The 16,847-nt window shown below is 38.7% G+C and overlaps 1 protein-coding gene across 9 annotated transcripts in view; it reads left to right on the top strand.

Moving 5' to 3' along the window:
* Positions 1-16,847, top strand: part of FAM13C (family with sequence similarity 13 member C) — a 126,011-nt gene that overhangs the window by 105,651 nt on the left and 3,513 nt on the right. For 6 of the 9 annotated variants that reach the window (XM_053663996.1, XM_037139926.2, XM_053663995.1 and 3 more), the window contains 5 exons: positions 4,304-4,385; positions 5,784-5,995; positions 12,595-12,690; positions 14,005-14,204; positions 15,669-15,770. In XM_053663996.1, the coding sequence (XP_053519971.1) occupies positions 4,304-4,385; positions 5,784-5,995; positions 12,595-12,690; positions 14,005-14,204; positions 15,669-15,770 (692 nt within the window). Of the gene's footprint in view, positions 1-4,303; positions 4,386-5,783; positions 5,996-12,594; positions 12,691-14,004; positions 14,205-15,668; positions 15,775-16,847 lie in introns of those variants that run through there. The other 3 variants (XM_037139927.2, XM_053663993.1, XM_037139928.2) reach the window with 2 other exon arrangements.

The raw sequence follows: 16,847 nt of genomic DNA, 5'->3' as shown, positions 1-16,847 counted from the left end.
CTTCTCACCTTTCCTGTCAGGGTGCCAGGCTTGGCTTAGAGGTTTGACATTGTCAGTGGGCTTCCATTGGTTGCTATGCCTAAGGCTTTCCTTCCTGGAAACCTGACCATGGAAAGAATGGCTCTTGCTGCTAATTTTTCAGTCTGACCTCCTGCTGGTCTTCTGTGCTAGCTAGTCTGGTGCCACGGTATAACTTACGTCTTCCTCTCTCTGTCGGGCATAACTGTTTCACATTCTTATACAAAACTGTGTTTATTCCTGGCAACTGATTTAACATTAAACTCATACACCTAGGACAGGCTGCTTTAGCCAGATGCCCATTTTCATAGTAGCTAGAGAAATTAGAACTAGAAGGGCTCAGCCAGTCTTGTTTGTTATTTGGCGATTGAGAAATTGAGGCCCAGAGAAGGGAAATGACTTCCCCAGCATCACACAGCAAAGCCTTGATCTAACCAAGACAACAACTCAGATATTTTCACTCCTAATCCAGAAATTTTTCTAATGTGTCTTTTGAACTGTCATTAGCAGACCACAATTCTAATCCAGTGGTACCCTCGGTAAGGAACTCTGGAGACCCATTATAATTTCCCTGAACAAAATTTACACTGTGTAATTCCTCAGTATATGGCCCCTGGGGGTCTTTTAAACTGAAATTATTCAGGCCAAAAGTTATCACCATACCTAACATCAAACTATATTACATGGTTACAGTAATCAGAACAGTCTGATACTGTCATTAGAACAGACACATAGATAAATGAAACACAATAGAGAGCCCAGAAATAAGCCCAGGTCTCTATGGTCAATTAATATTCAACAAAGGGGGCAGAAGCATAAAATGGAATAAAAATAGCCTCTTCGACAAATGGCATTGGGAGATCTAGACAACTACATGCAAAACAATGAAACTCGATCATGACTCACACCATACACAAAAATAAATTCAAGGTGGATAAAAGACTTAAATATAACTTGTGACACCATAAAAGTCCTAGGAGAAAAGAAAATCTCAGATATTCCATGCAGTAACATTTCACCAATTTGTCCCCTAGAGTAAGGGACACAAAGGAAAAAATAAACAAATGGGAAGAACTTCATCAAAATAAGGAGATTCTGCATGGCTAAAGAAAACATCAGCAAAATGAAAAGGGAACCAACTATATGGGAAAACATATTTGCCAATGATATCTCGGACAAGGGTTTGATCTCCAAAATATATAAAGAACTCACACTACTCCACTCCAGGAGAACAAACAATCCAATTGAAAAATAGGCAAAGACCTGAACAGACTCCTCTCCAAGAAGGACATACTGAAGGTCCAGAGACATAGGAAAGGATGTTCAGTATCACTAGCCATCAGAGACACGTGCAAATTAAAACCACAACGAGATACCACTTTACACCAGCCAGAATGGCCATCATAAACAAATCAACAAATGACAAATGCTGGTGAGGCTGTGGAGATAAGGGAGCCCTAGTGCACTGCTGGTGGGAATGCAGATTGGTGCAGCCTCTGTTGAAAAACAATATGGAATTTCCTCAGAAAACTAAAAATGGATCTGCCTTTTGACCTAGCAATTCCATTGCTAGGATTATACCCTAAGAACCCTGAAATGCCAGTTCAAAAGAACCTATGTACCCCAATGTTCATAGCAGCACAATTTACAATAGCTGAGTGATGGAAGCAACCTATATGTCCATCAGTAAATGAGTGGATCAAAAAACTGTGGTACATTTACACAATGGAATACTATGCAGCAGAAAAAAAAAGAAAGAGGGGGCTCCTGCCAGTCATGACAGCCTGGAACTGAATAGAACTGGAGGGCATTATGCTGAGTGAAATAAGCCCGTCAGTGAAAGACAAATGCCATATGATCTTATCTATAAGTGGAACCTAATCAACAAAACAAACAGGCAAGCAAAATATAACCAGAGACATTGAAATAAAGAACACACTGACATTAATCAGAGGGGGAGGGGGAGGGATATAATAGGGGAAAGTAGGGAAGGGTCATCAGGGAACATGTGTAAAGGACCCATGCACAAGGCCAAAGGGGCGAAGGATTGAATGTCGGGGGCAGGGAGTGGTGGTGGGAAAGTGGAGAGAACTGTACATTTACAATGATAAAAAATAAAATTCTAATTGATTATACCTTTAAAAAAAGCTGAAAGAACCACAGCTTGTATAAGAAAACTTTCCATGTGATTTAAAAGCAGCTATCCTTATGAGCTTGATTTAACCTCTTTTGAAAGATTTCCCAGGAGCAGGGAAATAAAAAAATTCATTTCCGAAAATTCCAGGCTTTAAAATATTTTGTCAGAAAATCCTGCCTTAAGTTTCTTCTAAATCCTGTTTGAGGAAGTGAAAGCTCACGTCTTTGGTAGTTATTGGCTTAGGACATTAGATTTTTGTTTTTGTCTTTAACAGTATTTCAAAAGGTGGCATTAAGTATGTGGAGCATATCCAGTGAAAAAAGACGAGTTCCAAAGACTCTGCTTCTTCAGATTAGAGTGCAGAGTTTTGGGAGGATTTAGAGGAATCCAATATAAAAAAATTGACCATCCATATAGCCAGACTGTTACCTAAGCCAAAGCACTAGACTCTTTAGCAGGGAAGTAGCACAGAGCATCATTCTAGCAAACCGTGCACAGGACCAGGCTAAGCTATGTATTTTGGAGGCATGACTCCTGTATCACTGTCCATGGTTCTGAACCCGGCTTCCCTGGTGAAACTGCAGTATCCCCCTCTGAGCTTCCCGAGGAAAATAATCAAATAATCACTGTCATTTTCCTTCAGTCACCTTTTCCATCCTGATTTTAAAAGTATGGTTTTTACAGCATCCCGGAAGTGACAGAAGCATGTCTGATGTTTCACAATGAATCTAATCTCGTACATTTGATGATCCTGTCACACAGCATGATTTTCCCCTTTGATCTTGAGAGGAACACATTCATTTCCATTTGCCTCTCTCACCAAAAACTCGATGTTATGTAGATTTAGTGAATTCTTAAAGAAACATAGCAGAACCTCTAGACTTGGTCACTACCATTATACACATTTCTGGCTATTATGATGTTTATGATTATGTCATCTTGAGAGTTACTGATCATTTCCTTGTATATCCTCAATTCAAAGTAACTTAATTTTCTTGAGCCTGAATTTAAGTTACCAGGGTGGCCCCAACTCCTTTAGGTCTTACTGATCCATGGAAATGGAGGCTAAATATGTTTAGATATTCTTGTCTCCTACTTTCTCTTTTCCGTAGAAAGTCCACTTTTATGCTGAGAAGACATCTAGAAGTCAAGATGAATTATTTGTATTAACAGAGTCATATCCTTCTAAAATCAAATATATATTCTCATCACCATGCCCTAGTGTGGTTAGCTACTTGGCAGGGCCTACACACCCCTCCATATATTTGTCAATGAAGATATATTCAGTGTTTCTTTGAAGGTCTGGTAGAAACACTGCTACCTATCATCACTGCTTGTAATGACAATGATAATATTTGTAATTCTAGCTAGCGCATCTATAGTGTTTAGCATATGCCTGGAGCTATTTTCAGTGTTTTGCATGTATTAACTGATTTATGTCCCATAGCAACCCTGTGAGGGAGTCGTATTATAATTCTCATCTGATTGAGGAAACAGAAGAACAGAAACTATAAGTAATTTTCTTAAGGACAAACACATCTGATTAAGTTTCATTTTAACATTAGCCCAGTAGGATATTGAGTCTATAAACAGTGAGAGGACTGGTAGTCTGGGTACCACTCTGATATACTGATTTCTCAGACTGATTTTATGTCAGGTTTCAGAGATCGAGGGGTGTCTTTTCTTGGGCTCGAAACATCTGGTTGATAGGAGCTAAATCTTCCAGTATTCTCCAGGCGAGTTGTGGTCATAAGCTGCCATAGGTGTGGGCACAAGCAAATAAGTAATGCTGGTTTGTGTCAGTGTAATCACCTACACTGATACAAAAAATGTGTGGGGTATGGGCGGCCCGGCAGGTGCCTGAGGGTTAGACTGCAGGGCGCATGGGCATGGTTAGGAGTATGCAAAAATAATGCTGAGTATCCACGCATGTTTAGAAACAATGTCTGCAGTGGAAAATGTGGAGGAAGCAGCTTCATCAGCTGGAGTTTGGCACCTGAATTTACCTCCCTGCTCTAGGTGTTTTGTTCCTGAACTATCTTTGTGTGTTCAGCTATTTTTAAAAGTTTGTTTTTCTTTTTCTCTCTCTCTTTCCCTCCCTCTCCTTCCTTCCCTCCCTTCCACCCCCATTGTTCCCTCCCTTGGTAGCCTTCCCACGGTGACAAGACTTCTAATCCTGAAGTCCTGAAATGGATGAATGATTTGGCTAAAGGCCGTAAACAGCTCAAAGGTAAAATCATCCAAGAGTCTATTTTCTGGGGGAAAAAGAAGTTAAAATAATGACATTATGCTCCAGGGTATTTTTATTCTTTTCTACCTGTACCCTCCTACCTTGTCTCCCCCATAGAATAGAGGCCCTATCTTGAAATAAAGCGTCCTGAATCGCCTTCATTATGGGGTCCCATTTAATAAACCTTTTATCAATAGACAGAGGAACTCCAGACTCCCAAATAGGGTGACTTACAGCCCTGGGAACATTTAAATACGGGGAGCACTACCTTCTGTGGGTTATTGGGTTCTTGGACGTTGGAAGCAGAAGAGGCCTCCGCGGTCCTTTACTTCCCATACTGCATTGTACTGACGAGGACATTTACGTCCAGAGAGTGGAAAAGTGTATGTGGCTGCGAAGTGGTGAACTAGGTGTAAACCTCAGTTCCCTGCCTCCTAATCCAGTGTTCTCTCTCTCTCTCTCTCTCTGGAGATGGTGGTGTGAGTGTTAATTAGCTCTACAATCCGTTCTAAAAGGCTATGTTTACTTAACAATAATTTTTTTCTTCCTCTCTCCATACTCATTTCAATACTTACAGACATGAGAAGAGTTTCCAGTTTTCTAGAAGTAGGGTGATTAAAGAACTAGGAAGGAATATTAATTCAGTGGTATTAAATTGTAATGATGTAGCAGGTTTATGAAATATGCAGTGCTTAAACGCCATGCCAGCCTCTCACTAAAAACATCAAACAAAGAAAATGAGCTATGTAATTGAGAAATCAGTCTAAATACCCTCAGACGACCAGTTGCCTAACACATTCTGAAATGTGGTTGCCTGAGAAGTCCCAGGTGGTTTTTTTTAATTATGTAGGTTTATATAAAGCCACATTATAGTCATGGTAATTCCTGGATTTTAAAAGCTGGCATTAGACAAAATGTGACATCCGTCAGGTGGAGACTGGCACTGCCTCTCCCCTTTCCCGCCCCTCCTTCTCAGGCATCTTTGTGTGTGATTCCTTCCAGAAGTACTTGTTTTTCCAATGGGGGCTCTTAATGACTGCAACACTTTGAAAACCTGAGTAAATGAATCTCTGTGTGCAGAATTTTGGCTGCTATGGTAGGGAATAGGTGAAAACTTTAGGCCCGAGTAGGACGGGTCTTCCTTGAGAACCCCTACTCCCACACGTGATCCTCCACAGGCTCCCAGCCTCCGTGGTCCCTCTATGTTCACCTCTGATTGGGAGCTCATGCTGTTAGCCCTGGCTATTAAAGCCGCCCTTGCCCCATGGAAAGTCATCATCAGCACTGTTCGTCTGTCTCTACTGCCTTGGCAACAGGGGAGGGGATTCCTAAAAGTCTCTGTGCTCTTATCAGGGCCAGTGAGACCTTGCTCATGGTAACTCATGGTGTTTCTCTTAGAACTAAAACTGAAGCTGTCAGAGGAACAAGGAAGTACTCCCAAAGGCCCACCTAGAGACCTGTCCTGTGAGCAACCCACAGTCCCGAGAGAGAGTGTGAAGCCAGAAGCTGTGGGCCCTGAGCCCAGCTCCTCTGGGGAGGAGACTCCAGATGCTGTGTGGACATGCTTGAAGGAGAAGAGAGAGCAGCTTCCCTCTCAGGAGGATTCTAAGGTACCTCACCTGTGTCTTCACAGGGCTGATACTCCACGCAGTGCTGGTGAGATCATGGTGTTTCAACCGATTTATCAGAGCACTCCGGTACCACATAAGCATCTTTAGGAGACTGGCTCTGAAATATCAATCAGATGAGTTCCTGCGGGGCTATTGGCTGGGACCTGTGGGTGTTGGCAGTGACTCCAGGATAGGTTGTCATTCTGGAAGTTACAGCACTGCCCACTGATGGGAAGCAAATGGCAAAGACACTGGGGCGTATCTTATCCCCTCTCCCCCGGTGTCCCCTGGTAAAAGTTAGCGAATGAACCTCAAACTAGGATTATAATCCCATTTTGCCATATTTCATTAAAAATAATAAAGAAAGGATCGGTATACATAGTAAAGTATTTTAAAATTTTATATAAGGATAGAGAGGTAGGGTTTCTCAAGAAGTATTAGGTAAGACATCTGAAGTTTTTAGCTTTAGACATCGTTGTTTAGAAATCTGTGTGGCAGCCAGATGGACTTGTCAGTTAGGCATTTGGATATGTGAATCTGGAGCTCAAAGGAAAAATGTATTATATTTTTTAACAAAGAAGATGTGAGCAATTAGCATTGACCTGGTTAATCCCTCCTCATCTCACTTCTCTGTGCTACATTTCACTGATGCCAGTGAACCTGCTCTATGATCCTTCCTGTCTCAACTGTAAGGGTGGCGTGGTTGCCCTTCATTTCTTTTTTTTTTTAATATATGTATTTTTTATTTATTTATCTTTAAAGAGGAAGGGAAGGAGAGAAGGAGAGAAATATCAATGTATGGTTGCCTCTTGTGAGTCCCCTGCTGGGAACTGGCCTGCAACCCAGGCATGTGCCCTGACTGGGAATCAAAACTCGATCTTTTGGTTTGCAGGTCCACACTCAATCCACTGAGCTACACCAGCCAGGGCTGCCCTTCATGTCTTGATTGAGAGTTGTAGCTACTCTATCATAGCTCTAACTGTGCTTTATGCCATTTTGTCTCTTTTAAAAATTTTTTTAAAAATATATTTTATTAATTATGCCATTATAGTTGTTCTATTTCCCCTCTTCATTCCCCTCCATTTTGTCTCTTGTACTAGAGTTTAAACTTCTTGAATAAAAGGGCTGTCTATTGCTCATGATTCTACAGTATCTATACATAGATATTAAATAAATGTTCCCTGAGCAAATGGACAGATGCATGAACAAACTAGCACATTAACCTTTGGAATGAAGTCTTCCTGAGGAGAATGCTACCTTTGCCTGTTTTCTGGTACGTTATCTGGTCTTAGTCACAAGATGGCAACATAGGCCAAATCCCAAAATGTTATACCATATGCGCCTGGACTGGTCCATTGCACTGGGACATGGGATATACAAGTACTAATGGAAACAGGCCCTTGGCAACCCCTAGCTTTATAAAATAGTTTTAGACTAAAAAAAAAACACACACAATTTATAGAGTGACAAGTGAATACAAGGTTTTCATCCACTCGGCTAACTTATCCCCTCTCCTACAAATATTCTAGACTTTTGTGATAGCCAGTGGGTAAGTGAATAACACATCTGTGATTTTCCATCCTTCAGTGCCTCTGATGGAATTTCCTGCATTTTATAGTTACCTCGACCACACCTCTAAAGACAGCTTGGTCAACACCAAAGTCCTAATTCTATGCTCTACTCAATTGACTAGAACACTGAGGGATGAGCTTGGTATAATAGACTCAAAGCAGAACTCAGCACTTGAAGGAGCCATTTCTAACTGTGCATACTTGGCAAGTAAATAATTCTCTGAGATACAACTTCCTCATTTATAAAATACGAATGATCCCTACTCATGCAATTATGGTGACAATAAAGGGAGATAACCTGGTGACTGGTGGGTAGTTATTCATTGAAAAAAGATTTGAGTGCCTACTATGCATTGTGAACTATGATACATGCTGTCTATAAAAAAATAAGATATAGAAGTCATAGGGGGATCACTACCCTCAGTGGGCTCATGTTCTTCTGGGGGTTTGGGTACAACAACAAATAAACAACTCAGATAAAATCATTCAATGTTTTTATAAGTATTGTGCAAATTAGATGATATAATAGAAAGGGAAGATAAGGTTTGTACTTAACAGAGTGATTAGGAAGAACAATAGGTGACATTTAGTGAAAAAGAATTAGCAGGCTAAGAGAGCAGCAAAGAACATTCTAGATAGGTAGGACTGCAAGTATAAAGGCCAAATATAAAGGAAGAACTTTGTGTACTTGTGATTCTCAGGTCTCAGGGCTGGAGCACAGGATGGCGTGAGATTAAGTCAGAAAGACAGAGCCAGGCCCATCCCATGGGACCTTGGAGGCCATAGGAAGTATTGGGAACCTGCGGAGTGGTCATAAGCAGAAAAGTGACTTGGTGCGATTTACATTTAAACAAGCTTTCTGATTGCTGTGTGGAGAATAAATTATAGGGGAAAAGAGGAAAAGGGAGGATAAAATGGTGGCTCGGACTAGCATAGTAACCTTGGAGATGAAAAGAAGTAGACATATTCAAAATATATTTCGGATAAAGAAGTGAAAGGACACACTGAATTACTGGGCTGGAGAAAGTGAAGGAAAGGAAGCATCCAAGATGGTGATGGGTCTTTGGGAGTGGGTGTGAAAACTCAAGAGGCTTGTCTGGACACGTTAATTTTAAGACCTTTAGTGAATGGCATGACCAACCCTCGAGGTTTCCCTGGACTTTGCTGTTTTTAGCACTGAATATTCCACGTCCTACAAAATGCCTCAGTCCTGGGCAAACTGGGCATCTAAGTAAAACATGCACATGCAAATGAGAGTCTGAAGATCAAAGAAAATCTCTGAGTTCTTTAAATGTCATCTTTACTTAAATGGCAGTTTATGCTCATTATCTAAAATAATGTATTTGTTGAGCAATTTAGTAAGTGTCAGAAGCTCGTTCAGACAAACCTAATCTACACAGTGGGCTGAGATGTTAGGCCCTTTAAATAGAGAGCATCTGTATAGCATAGAGGCCTTGAAACCTAAAGCTTGCAATATTGTTCCTGGGAGAGTTTTAACATAGTCAACCATGAAGTGGCTACTTAGCTACAAAGTGGGTCCTAAGAGGGAGTCCAGAAGCCAAAACAGAAGCAAAGAGAGGACTGTAAATTTTCAAAGTAGCTACTATCATTTGTGACTCATCAGTGAGCTCATTAGCATTTGAAGTTTTTCTTATTAGATTGCACTTTTCATCCCTTTAATATTTTATTTTTGTTTTTTACTAAATTTATGAGGACATCATTGGTTAATAAGATTATATAGGTTTCAAGTGTAGATTTCTACATGATTTGTATATTGCATTGCGTGTCCACCACTGATGTCAAATCATCTTCCATCACCATATATTTGGCTCTCTTTACCCTTTACAACGCCCACCCCCTTCCCTATGGTGACCATCCTACTGTTGTCTGTGTCTATGAGTTTCACTTTCATAACCCATATATGAGTGAAATTTTATGGTTCTTAGCTTTTTCTGACTTATTTCGCTTAGCATGGTATTCTCAAGGTCCATCCATGTTGTTCCAAATGACAGCATTTCATTTTTTCTTATGGCTGAGTAATACTCCATAGTATACAAGTATATGTACCACATCTTCTTTATCCTATAACCTATCAAAGGGCCCTTTGGTTGTTTCCATGTGTTGGTCAGTGCAAATACTGCGGCAATGCACATAGGGGTGTATATATTTTTGCAAGTAAATGTTTTCAAGTTTGTTGGGTAGATATCCAGAAATGGGATTGCTGGGTCATATGGTAATTCTCTCATAATTTTTTTGAGGAATTGCCATACTGTTTTCCATAATGTCTGTACCAGTTTACCTTCCCACCAGTAGTGAGTGAGGGTTCCTTTTTCTCCACAACCTCTCCAACACTTGTTATTAGTTGTCTTGTTGATAACAGCCATTCTAACAGGCATGAGGTAGTTTTGATTTGCATTTCCCTATTAGCTAGTGAAGTTGAGCATCTTTTCATATATGTGTTGGCCATTTGTATGTATTCTTGTGAAGTGTCTGTTCAGGTCCTCTGCTTATTTTTTTAATTGGATAGTTTGGTGTTGAATGGTATGAATTCTTTATGTATTTTAGATATTAACCCCTTGTCAGAGCTGTTGTTTGCCAATATTATTTCCCATTCAGTTGGTTGCCTTTTTGTTTTGTTGGCAGTTTCTTTGCTGTGCAGAGCTTTTTAGTTTGATATAGTCCCATTTATTAATCTAGTTAGTTATTAATATTTATTTATTTATCTTTAGAGGGGAAGGGAAGGAGAGAGGGAAACATCAATGTATGGTTGCCTCTAGTGCATCCTCTGCTGGGAACTGGCCTGCAGGAAACTGGCTTGCAACCCAGGCATGTGCCCTGACCAGGAATTGAACCACGATCCTCTGGTTCGCAGACCTGTGCTCAATCCACTGAGCTACACCAGCCAGGGCTTCCATTCAATTATTTTTTACTTTACTTGCCTTTGGGGTCATATTCATAAAATCTTCTCTAAGACCAAGGTCCATAAGTTTAGTACCTATGTTTCCGTCTTTGTAATTTATTGCTTCAGATCTTATATTTAAGTCTTGATCCATTTTGAGTTAGTTTTTGTACACGGGAACAAATTGTAGTCTAGTTTCATTCTTTTCTGTGTGGCTTTCCAATTTTCCCAACACCATTTATCAAAGAGGCTTTCTTTTCCTCAATTGTGTGTTTTTGGCTCCTTTGTCAAATAATTTGTATATATACATGAAGTTTTATTTCTGGGATCTCAATTCTGTTCCATTGGTCTTTGTGTGTGTTTTTCTGTCAATACCATGCTGTTTTGATTATTGTTACTCTGTAGTATAATTTGAAGCCAGGTAGTGTGATACCTAGGCTCTGTTCATTTCTTTTCTAGGTTGCTTTGGCATTTCAGGGTCTTCTGTGGTTCTATACAAATGTGATGGTTTTTTTGTTCTGTTTCTTTAAAAAATGATATTGGGATTTTAATGGTGATTGCATTAAATCTGTACATTGCTTTGTGTAATATGGACATTTTAACTGTGTTGATTTTTCTAATCTGTGAACACAGAATATATTTTCATTTCATTGTGTCTTTAAAAATTGATTTGAGAACGATAAAGACATCAATTTGTTGTTTTACTTATTTATACATCCATTGGTTGGTTCTTGTAAGTGCCCCAACTGGAGATCAAATCTGCAACTTTAGCATAGCAGCACAATGCTCTAACCAACTGAGCTACTACATAGCCAGGGCCTCATTGTCTTTTAAACCTCTTTTAATAATGCTTTGTAGCTTTCAGTATATAGGTCCTTTACATCCTTTGTTAAGTTTATACCTAGATGTTGTATTCTTTGTGTTATAATTTAAAAAAAGGAATTTTAAAAATTTCTTTTTCTGAAATTTAATTCTTAGTATATAGGAATGCAATTGGACTTTTTGTGATTTGGTGTCCTACAACTTTACTGTATTAGTTTACTGTTTCTAGTAGTTTTTTGTGGAGTCTTTAGGGATATATATATAGAGATATATATAATCATGTTATTGTCAAAAAGTGACTTTTACTGTTTTATTTCCAATACGGAGGCTTTTTATTTTTCTCTTGCCTGATTGCTCTAGTTAGGACTTCCAGAACCATATTGAATAAAAACTGGTTTTTAGAGGAAAAAAGCTCTCAGTTTTTCACCACTGAGTATGATATTAGCTGAGGGTGTGTCATATATGGCCTTTGTTGCGGTGCTTTCCTTCTGTACCCATATTATTGTTTTAATTATGAATGGATGTTTTATCTTATCTCATGTTTATTCTGCATCCATTGATCAGATCAGGTGATTTTTATATTTTTTGTTAATGGAATGTATCACATTGATTGATATGCATATGTTGAACCATCCCCAATCCCCCTGGAATGATCCCCACTTGATCACGATGCATTATTTTTTAATGTGTTGTTGTATCCAATATGCTAGTATTTTGTTTAGGATTTTTACTTCTGTATGCATCAGAGATATTGGTCTGTAGTTTTCTTATTTTGTGTTATCCTTGCCAGGTTTTGGTATCAGGGTTATATTTTATCCAAAACAGTTTTGATATCAGAGCTAGCCAGTAAGCTAGTATATAATGCTAGAATATAGTGAGGAAGACCAAAGTGAGACTGGTGTTTGTGAATATAATCACAAATGTCCAGATAAAATATATTTCAGAAGAAAGATCAATAGGTCTTGTTACCCATTATTTTTTTTAAGTAAAAAAGTAATTAAAGAACAGGCTCCTTAACATTTACACATTGAGGACTCCTTCAAAAAGCTTTAAAAAAACATTTTCCTAACATGGGCCTATCCTTTAAGAAACTTATGCTAGGAACAAATTGGCATGTGCTTTATACATGATTTCCCTTTTATAAGATACATGATAATCCCTAAGCATGTATCTTATAATGATCTCCCCTTTTCTCATTACTGTTGCATTATTTTCTTATAATCCCTTACTTTGAGGATTCAGAACTTTTTTTTGACCTGCTAAAAATATGTGAGAAAGGAACAGTGATTAATTTCATGTCTTTTCAGGTGATTAAGCAAGACAAGAACCTCATAAAGCCTCTTTATGATCGATGCAGAATTATCAAGCAAATCTTGTCAACACCTTCCCTGATTCCAACGATCGTAAGTCAGGATGCTTTCATTAACCTGTACTTGTGCTTTGTATTATTATGTTAGTTAGGGAGCCAGCACTATGAAAGTTATAAAGGAGCCTTCTTGGCAGTATGTGCTGCTAACAAGGCCAGCTATTTTCAGAAAGTAGAAATGTGGTCTCTCTCAACCCCAATACTCTAACTTAATGTAGCTAATGATCAGAACTATTACAAAGCAGGAATCTATGGCAACTGTATTTTTGAAGCCAGTTTTAACATTTGTTTCCTTTGGTTGGATGAGGAGAATAAACCACGAATTTCAGTTTGGCATTACAACATAGCTAGAGAGCCTTTCTGTGCCATGTGTTAATTAATTTTTTTTCATTTAATAAGAAAATTGACAATATGTGACTTGACATAATGCAACATTTGTTTTTGGTACCATTTGACCATTACTGTATAAGATATGTCAATTCATCTCAATAGAAAACATGACTACTGAAATTGAGTTAGACTACTTTTAATAAAGAATAATTTATGGGAATACAGAACTAGAAAAGCACCACAAATCCTACTCCATCAATATTCAAACAGTCACTTGCTCAAGACATCAATATAAAATGGAATAAATATTAACAAATATAAATTTAAATACACTGGAGTACATTTATAATTCCACAATTTTAAAGACAAAGACAATAGTGATTCATAATCTTAGAAATTTTCCCATTAAGTATAATTTAAAATGGGGTATGATTTTCAGATTCTCTTGCAAAAAAAAAAAAAAAAAGAGTTTTGGTTGTGATAAACATTACCAGAATAGGTTATGGAATAACTTCATTTTACTTTGGCCTTTGTAGAACTCTTCCCTGAATTTTTCTATTTTCTAGGTATCCTCTGTGTTTGATTGTGGCCCACACCAGGATCTGATTTAGGGTATTTCTGGATGGCAAAGTGTGTTTTGCCATCCTAACCCATATAAACTGTTATGAAGCTGGGTCCCAGAAGGTCTAGTTAAGAGGGAGGGACTCCTAGGCAGTGCAGCCCAGACTGCACCGCATCTTAGATGTCTATGCCTTCTTTGGCCCAACAAACAGAGATGAACTTGGTGAGCATTTTAGCCCAGCATGGGTATTTCTTTGCTTATTAACTTCTGTAAGTTTTTTTTTTTTTTTTTGATGCAACTGAGGAAGAATTCCTCTTGGTTGTATCCTTTTCAGTTCTCAGTAGGCATAGGGGTCACCTACTGTTTTCATGGTATGTATTTATGGTTCCTCTTCCTATTTTTGCTTCCTCAAGAGGCACTTAGCATTTTGTAACTTTATTTAACTCTGCATACATTAAGCAGGAGGAAGAGGACACTGATGAAGACTGTCCACAGGGAAGCCAACAGCCTTCTTTGCCAAATCCAGCATCTCATATTCCTGGTGGCGATCACCTTACCTTCTCTAATGAGATTGAGCCTGTAAGGGTCCTGCTACCAGAAGAAAAGAAAGAAATCAAACCACCAGCCCTCTCCATGTCCAATTTACATGAGGCCACCATGTGAGTATGAATCCTAAGTGTGGAACCACCTTTTAATGGTCTATGGTAACTTATACGTACATACAAAATTCAGAAGCACTATTAGACTCTTTAAAAAATGCTGTCAACCAGAGAGTAGTAGCCTTAAAAGCATAATCTGGTTGCTTCTTAACTGGAGAATAGAGAAGACAATGCCATGAGGAACCAAGGCTGCCCATAAGGTCCAAAAGATGCCATAAATGCTTCTGTTCAGTTTGCTAGTTACACATCTTCTCACCAGGGCCTGGCACCAGTCTAGCTGTGGGCCTTTGAAAATACTGGACCAAAAGGACTTGAGATACTGTATGAATCAACAGTTGTCAGGGCCTTTATCATAGTCCGTTTCATTTAGATAAATGGTTTCTCCAGATTGAGAATCCCCTTGGCTGTAATTAAAGGAGCCTCCCATTGTCTCCAATTGGATCCTCGGTCAGGAGCTATTTGGTTTTCATTAGTGTTATCATTATCATTGTTCATTAGCTGGCATTCCTCTTGATCATTTGGCTTTCCTTTGGTTTGTATTTTATAGGCCAGATTATAAGATTTTCTTTAACATGTATTAATAGTGTGTAAGTATATGCCCCAAGATAGGTATGGAATCCCTACAAATATGAGGTGAGATCATGGACTAAATTGTAAGTTGAGATTTATGTGTGCTTGCAGAATCAGTTGGTATGTCAGCTTCAGCTCACAGATAAGTGACCTGTTTGGAAGCCAGAAAATCAGTTTTCCTTCCTCTTTCCCTTCCTCCCTCCTTTCCTTTTTCTTTTATTTGTTGATTGGTTAATTGTTCTAAAGCAGCTGTTCTTATTTTGGGTGCTAGACTTTTTTTTAAAGCAATAGAATCTTTTTCTTTTTTTTAAAGAAAATGCCCGTATATAATTTCAGGGATTTCAGAGTTTCTGAAACCCCACACAAGTTCCCCAGATAACGTTTCCCACTCTAAAGTACCTGACTTTTCTCTCTTGTTGTAGTAGATTGAAGTGGGCAGAATTCACAGTGTAGCTTTCTATTGGGTAATTTCATTCCCAATGGCTTTACCATTCTCCCCATACTCAATTAAAGATAGAATTTTCTTTAAAATCTTTTCCTCTTCAGTCTCCAACCAAATACTGATGAGTATTCCTTCAAAATATCTGTTTCTCCCTCATTCATTCTTACAGGTTTTACCTTCATCACTTTGTCAATGGACTCAGTCTGCTTGCCTCCTATCTGTCCTTGTTCTCTCCCCTTTCCTATGACATTGTTTTTGTAAAGTAATTTGCTCTGCTTATGTGTACCCCTATGGCGTGGCTCTACATGTGCCCTACCGATCCAAAGACACCCTTTTAGGCAAAACACGTCTGCATCACAATGTGCTTTTGGCAAATAGATAAGTCTATTTATGATGATCTCTCAATTATGCCAGAGCTCAATTATGGCAAATATGTACTTTACCTGCTATAGGCCTGTACTTCTTGACCATCTCCGAGAAACTAGGGCTGACAAGAAGAGACTTCGGAAAGCCTTAAGAGAATTTGAAGAGCAATTTTTTAAACAAACAGGAAGGTAAGTGTGCGTGGAGGAATATTTAGGTTAATATTCTCTAGGGAATTATTGTTAAGAATGAGCTAGAATTTTTGAGGAGCAGTGACTGTATATAAGATACAAACAATTGTCACAGTGAAGGAAACCCCAGGATTCATCTAATGCAACATTCTGATAATGCTGTTATTAGGTATGTTTATGAAAGGCTGTGGCTACCAAGTATGACATCAAAGTTTAAAAATAAAAGATGAACTTCAAAAATCCCAACCTTAATTAACTACTGAATTTATCAAAACCTTATTTTTCAGCTCATGTAACTTCTTTGGCCTTGGTTACTTAGTTCCACATTATTCTCCATCTTATTAAATAATTCTTCCTTTACTTTATATCCTTTAAATTTTAGGATCTCTCCTTAATTAACTTTTTCAGGATTTAGTCAAAAGTTCATAGTTATTGTTTCTATCCCTTCAATAAATGTGCAGCTATATTCTCTATTTGTCCTCTCTTTTGTATGTCAACCCTGTGCACCCAAAGTGTCTTCATTATGAACTCCATTAGTTTCCTCTAAATTTTGGTGCATAGCCAACAAAATTACATGTATGGGCTATTGGTCTACTCCTGGAAAAGACAGTGACAAACCAATTAGGTATCCTGATAAAATGACTGGATTTCCTAGAATACTTTGGGAAACCGTAGCTGGCATATGGGGCATCAGTCTTAAAAAAATAATAATAAAGCTTCAAATGTCCCCCAGATCACAAAGTTGAAGGTGGCAGAGGTGGGAGTCACTGCTGCATAGGCTCCTCAGTATTCCCACCCATTTGCACACCTGCCTTTGCTGGACTGCTGTCACTGCAGCGGAATGAGATGCCCTGATGGAAAGAGACTATTTTCTAAAGCATTTGAAAGCTTGGGTCTACTCACCGCTTAGTCTTAGTGTTCCCATTTCAGTCCTCCAGGGATGGTCTCTAAAACTGGAACTACTAAGTCAGAAACATTTTGTATTCAGCAAATGAAGATGTAACCAACCTAGTTTTCTGCTCGGAATCTTCCTTACCAGTTGACTGCTACAAGTTCAAGTTACTTTTAATGCTGGTG

Source organism: Artibeus jamaicensis, unplaced genomic scaffold, assembly GCF_021234435.1.
Source record: "Artibeus jamaicensis isolate MK-2021 breed Jamaican fruit bat unplaced genomic scaffold, CSHL_Jam_final contig_332, whole genome shotgun sequence".
Lineage (NCBI taxonomy): Eukaryota > Metazoa > Chordata > Mammalia > Chiroptera > Phyllostomidae > Artibeus > Artibeus jamaicensis.
Note: the sequence above shows the minus strand (reverse complement) of the source record. Positions and strands in the feature narration are given on the sequence as shown.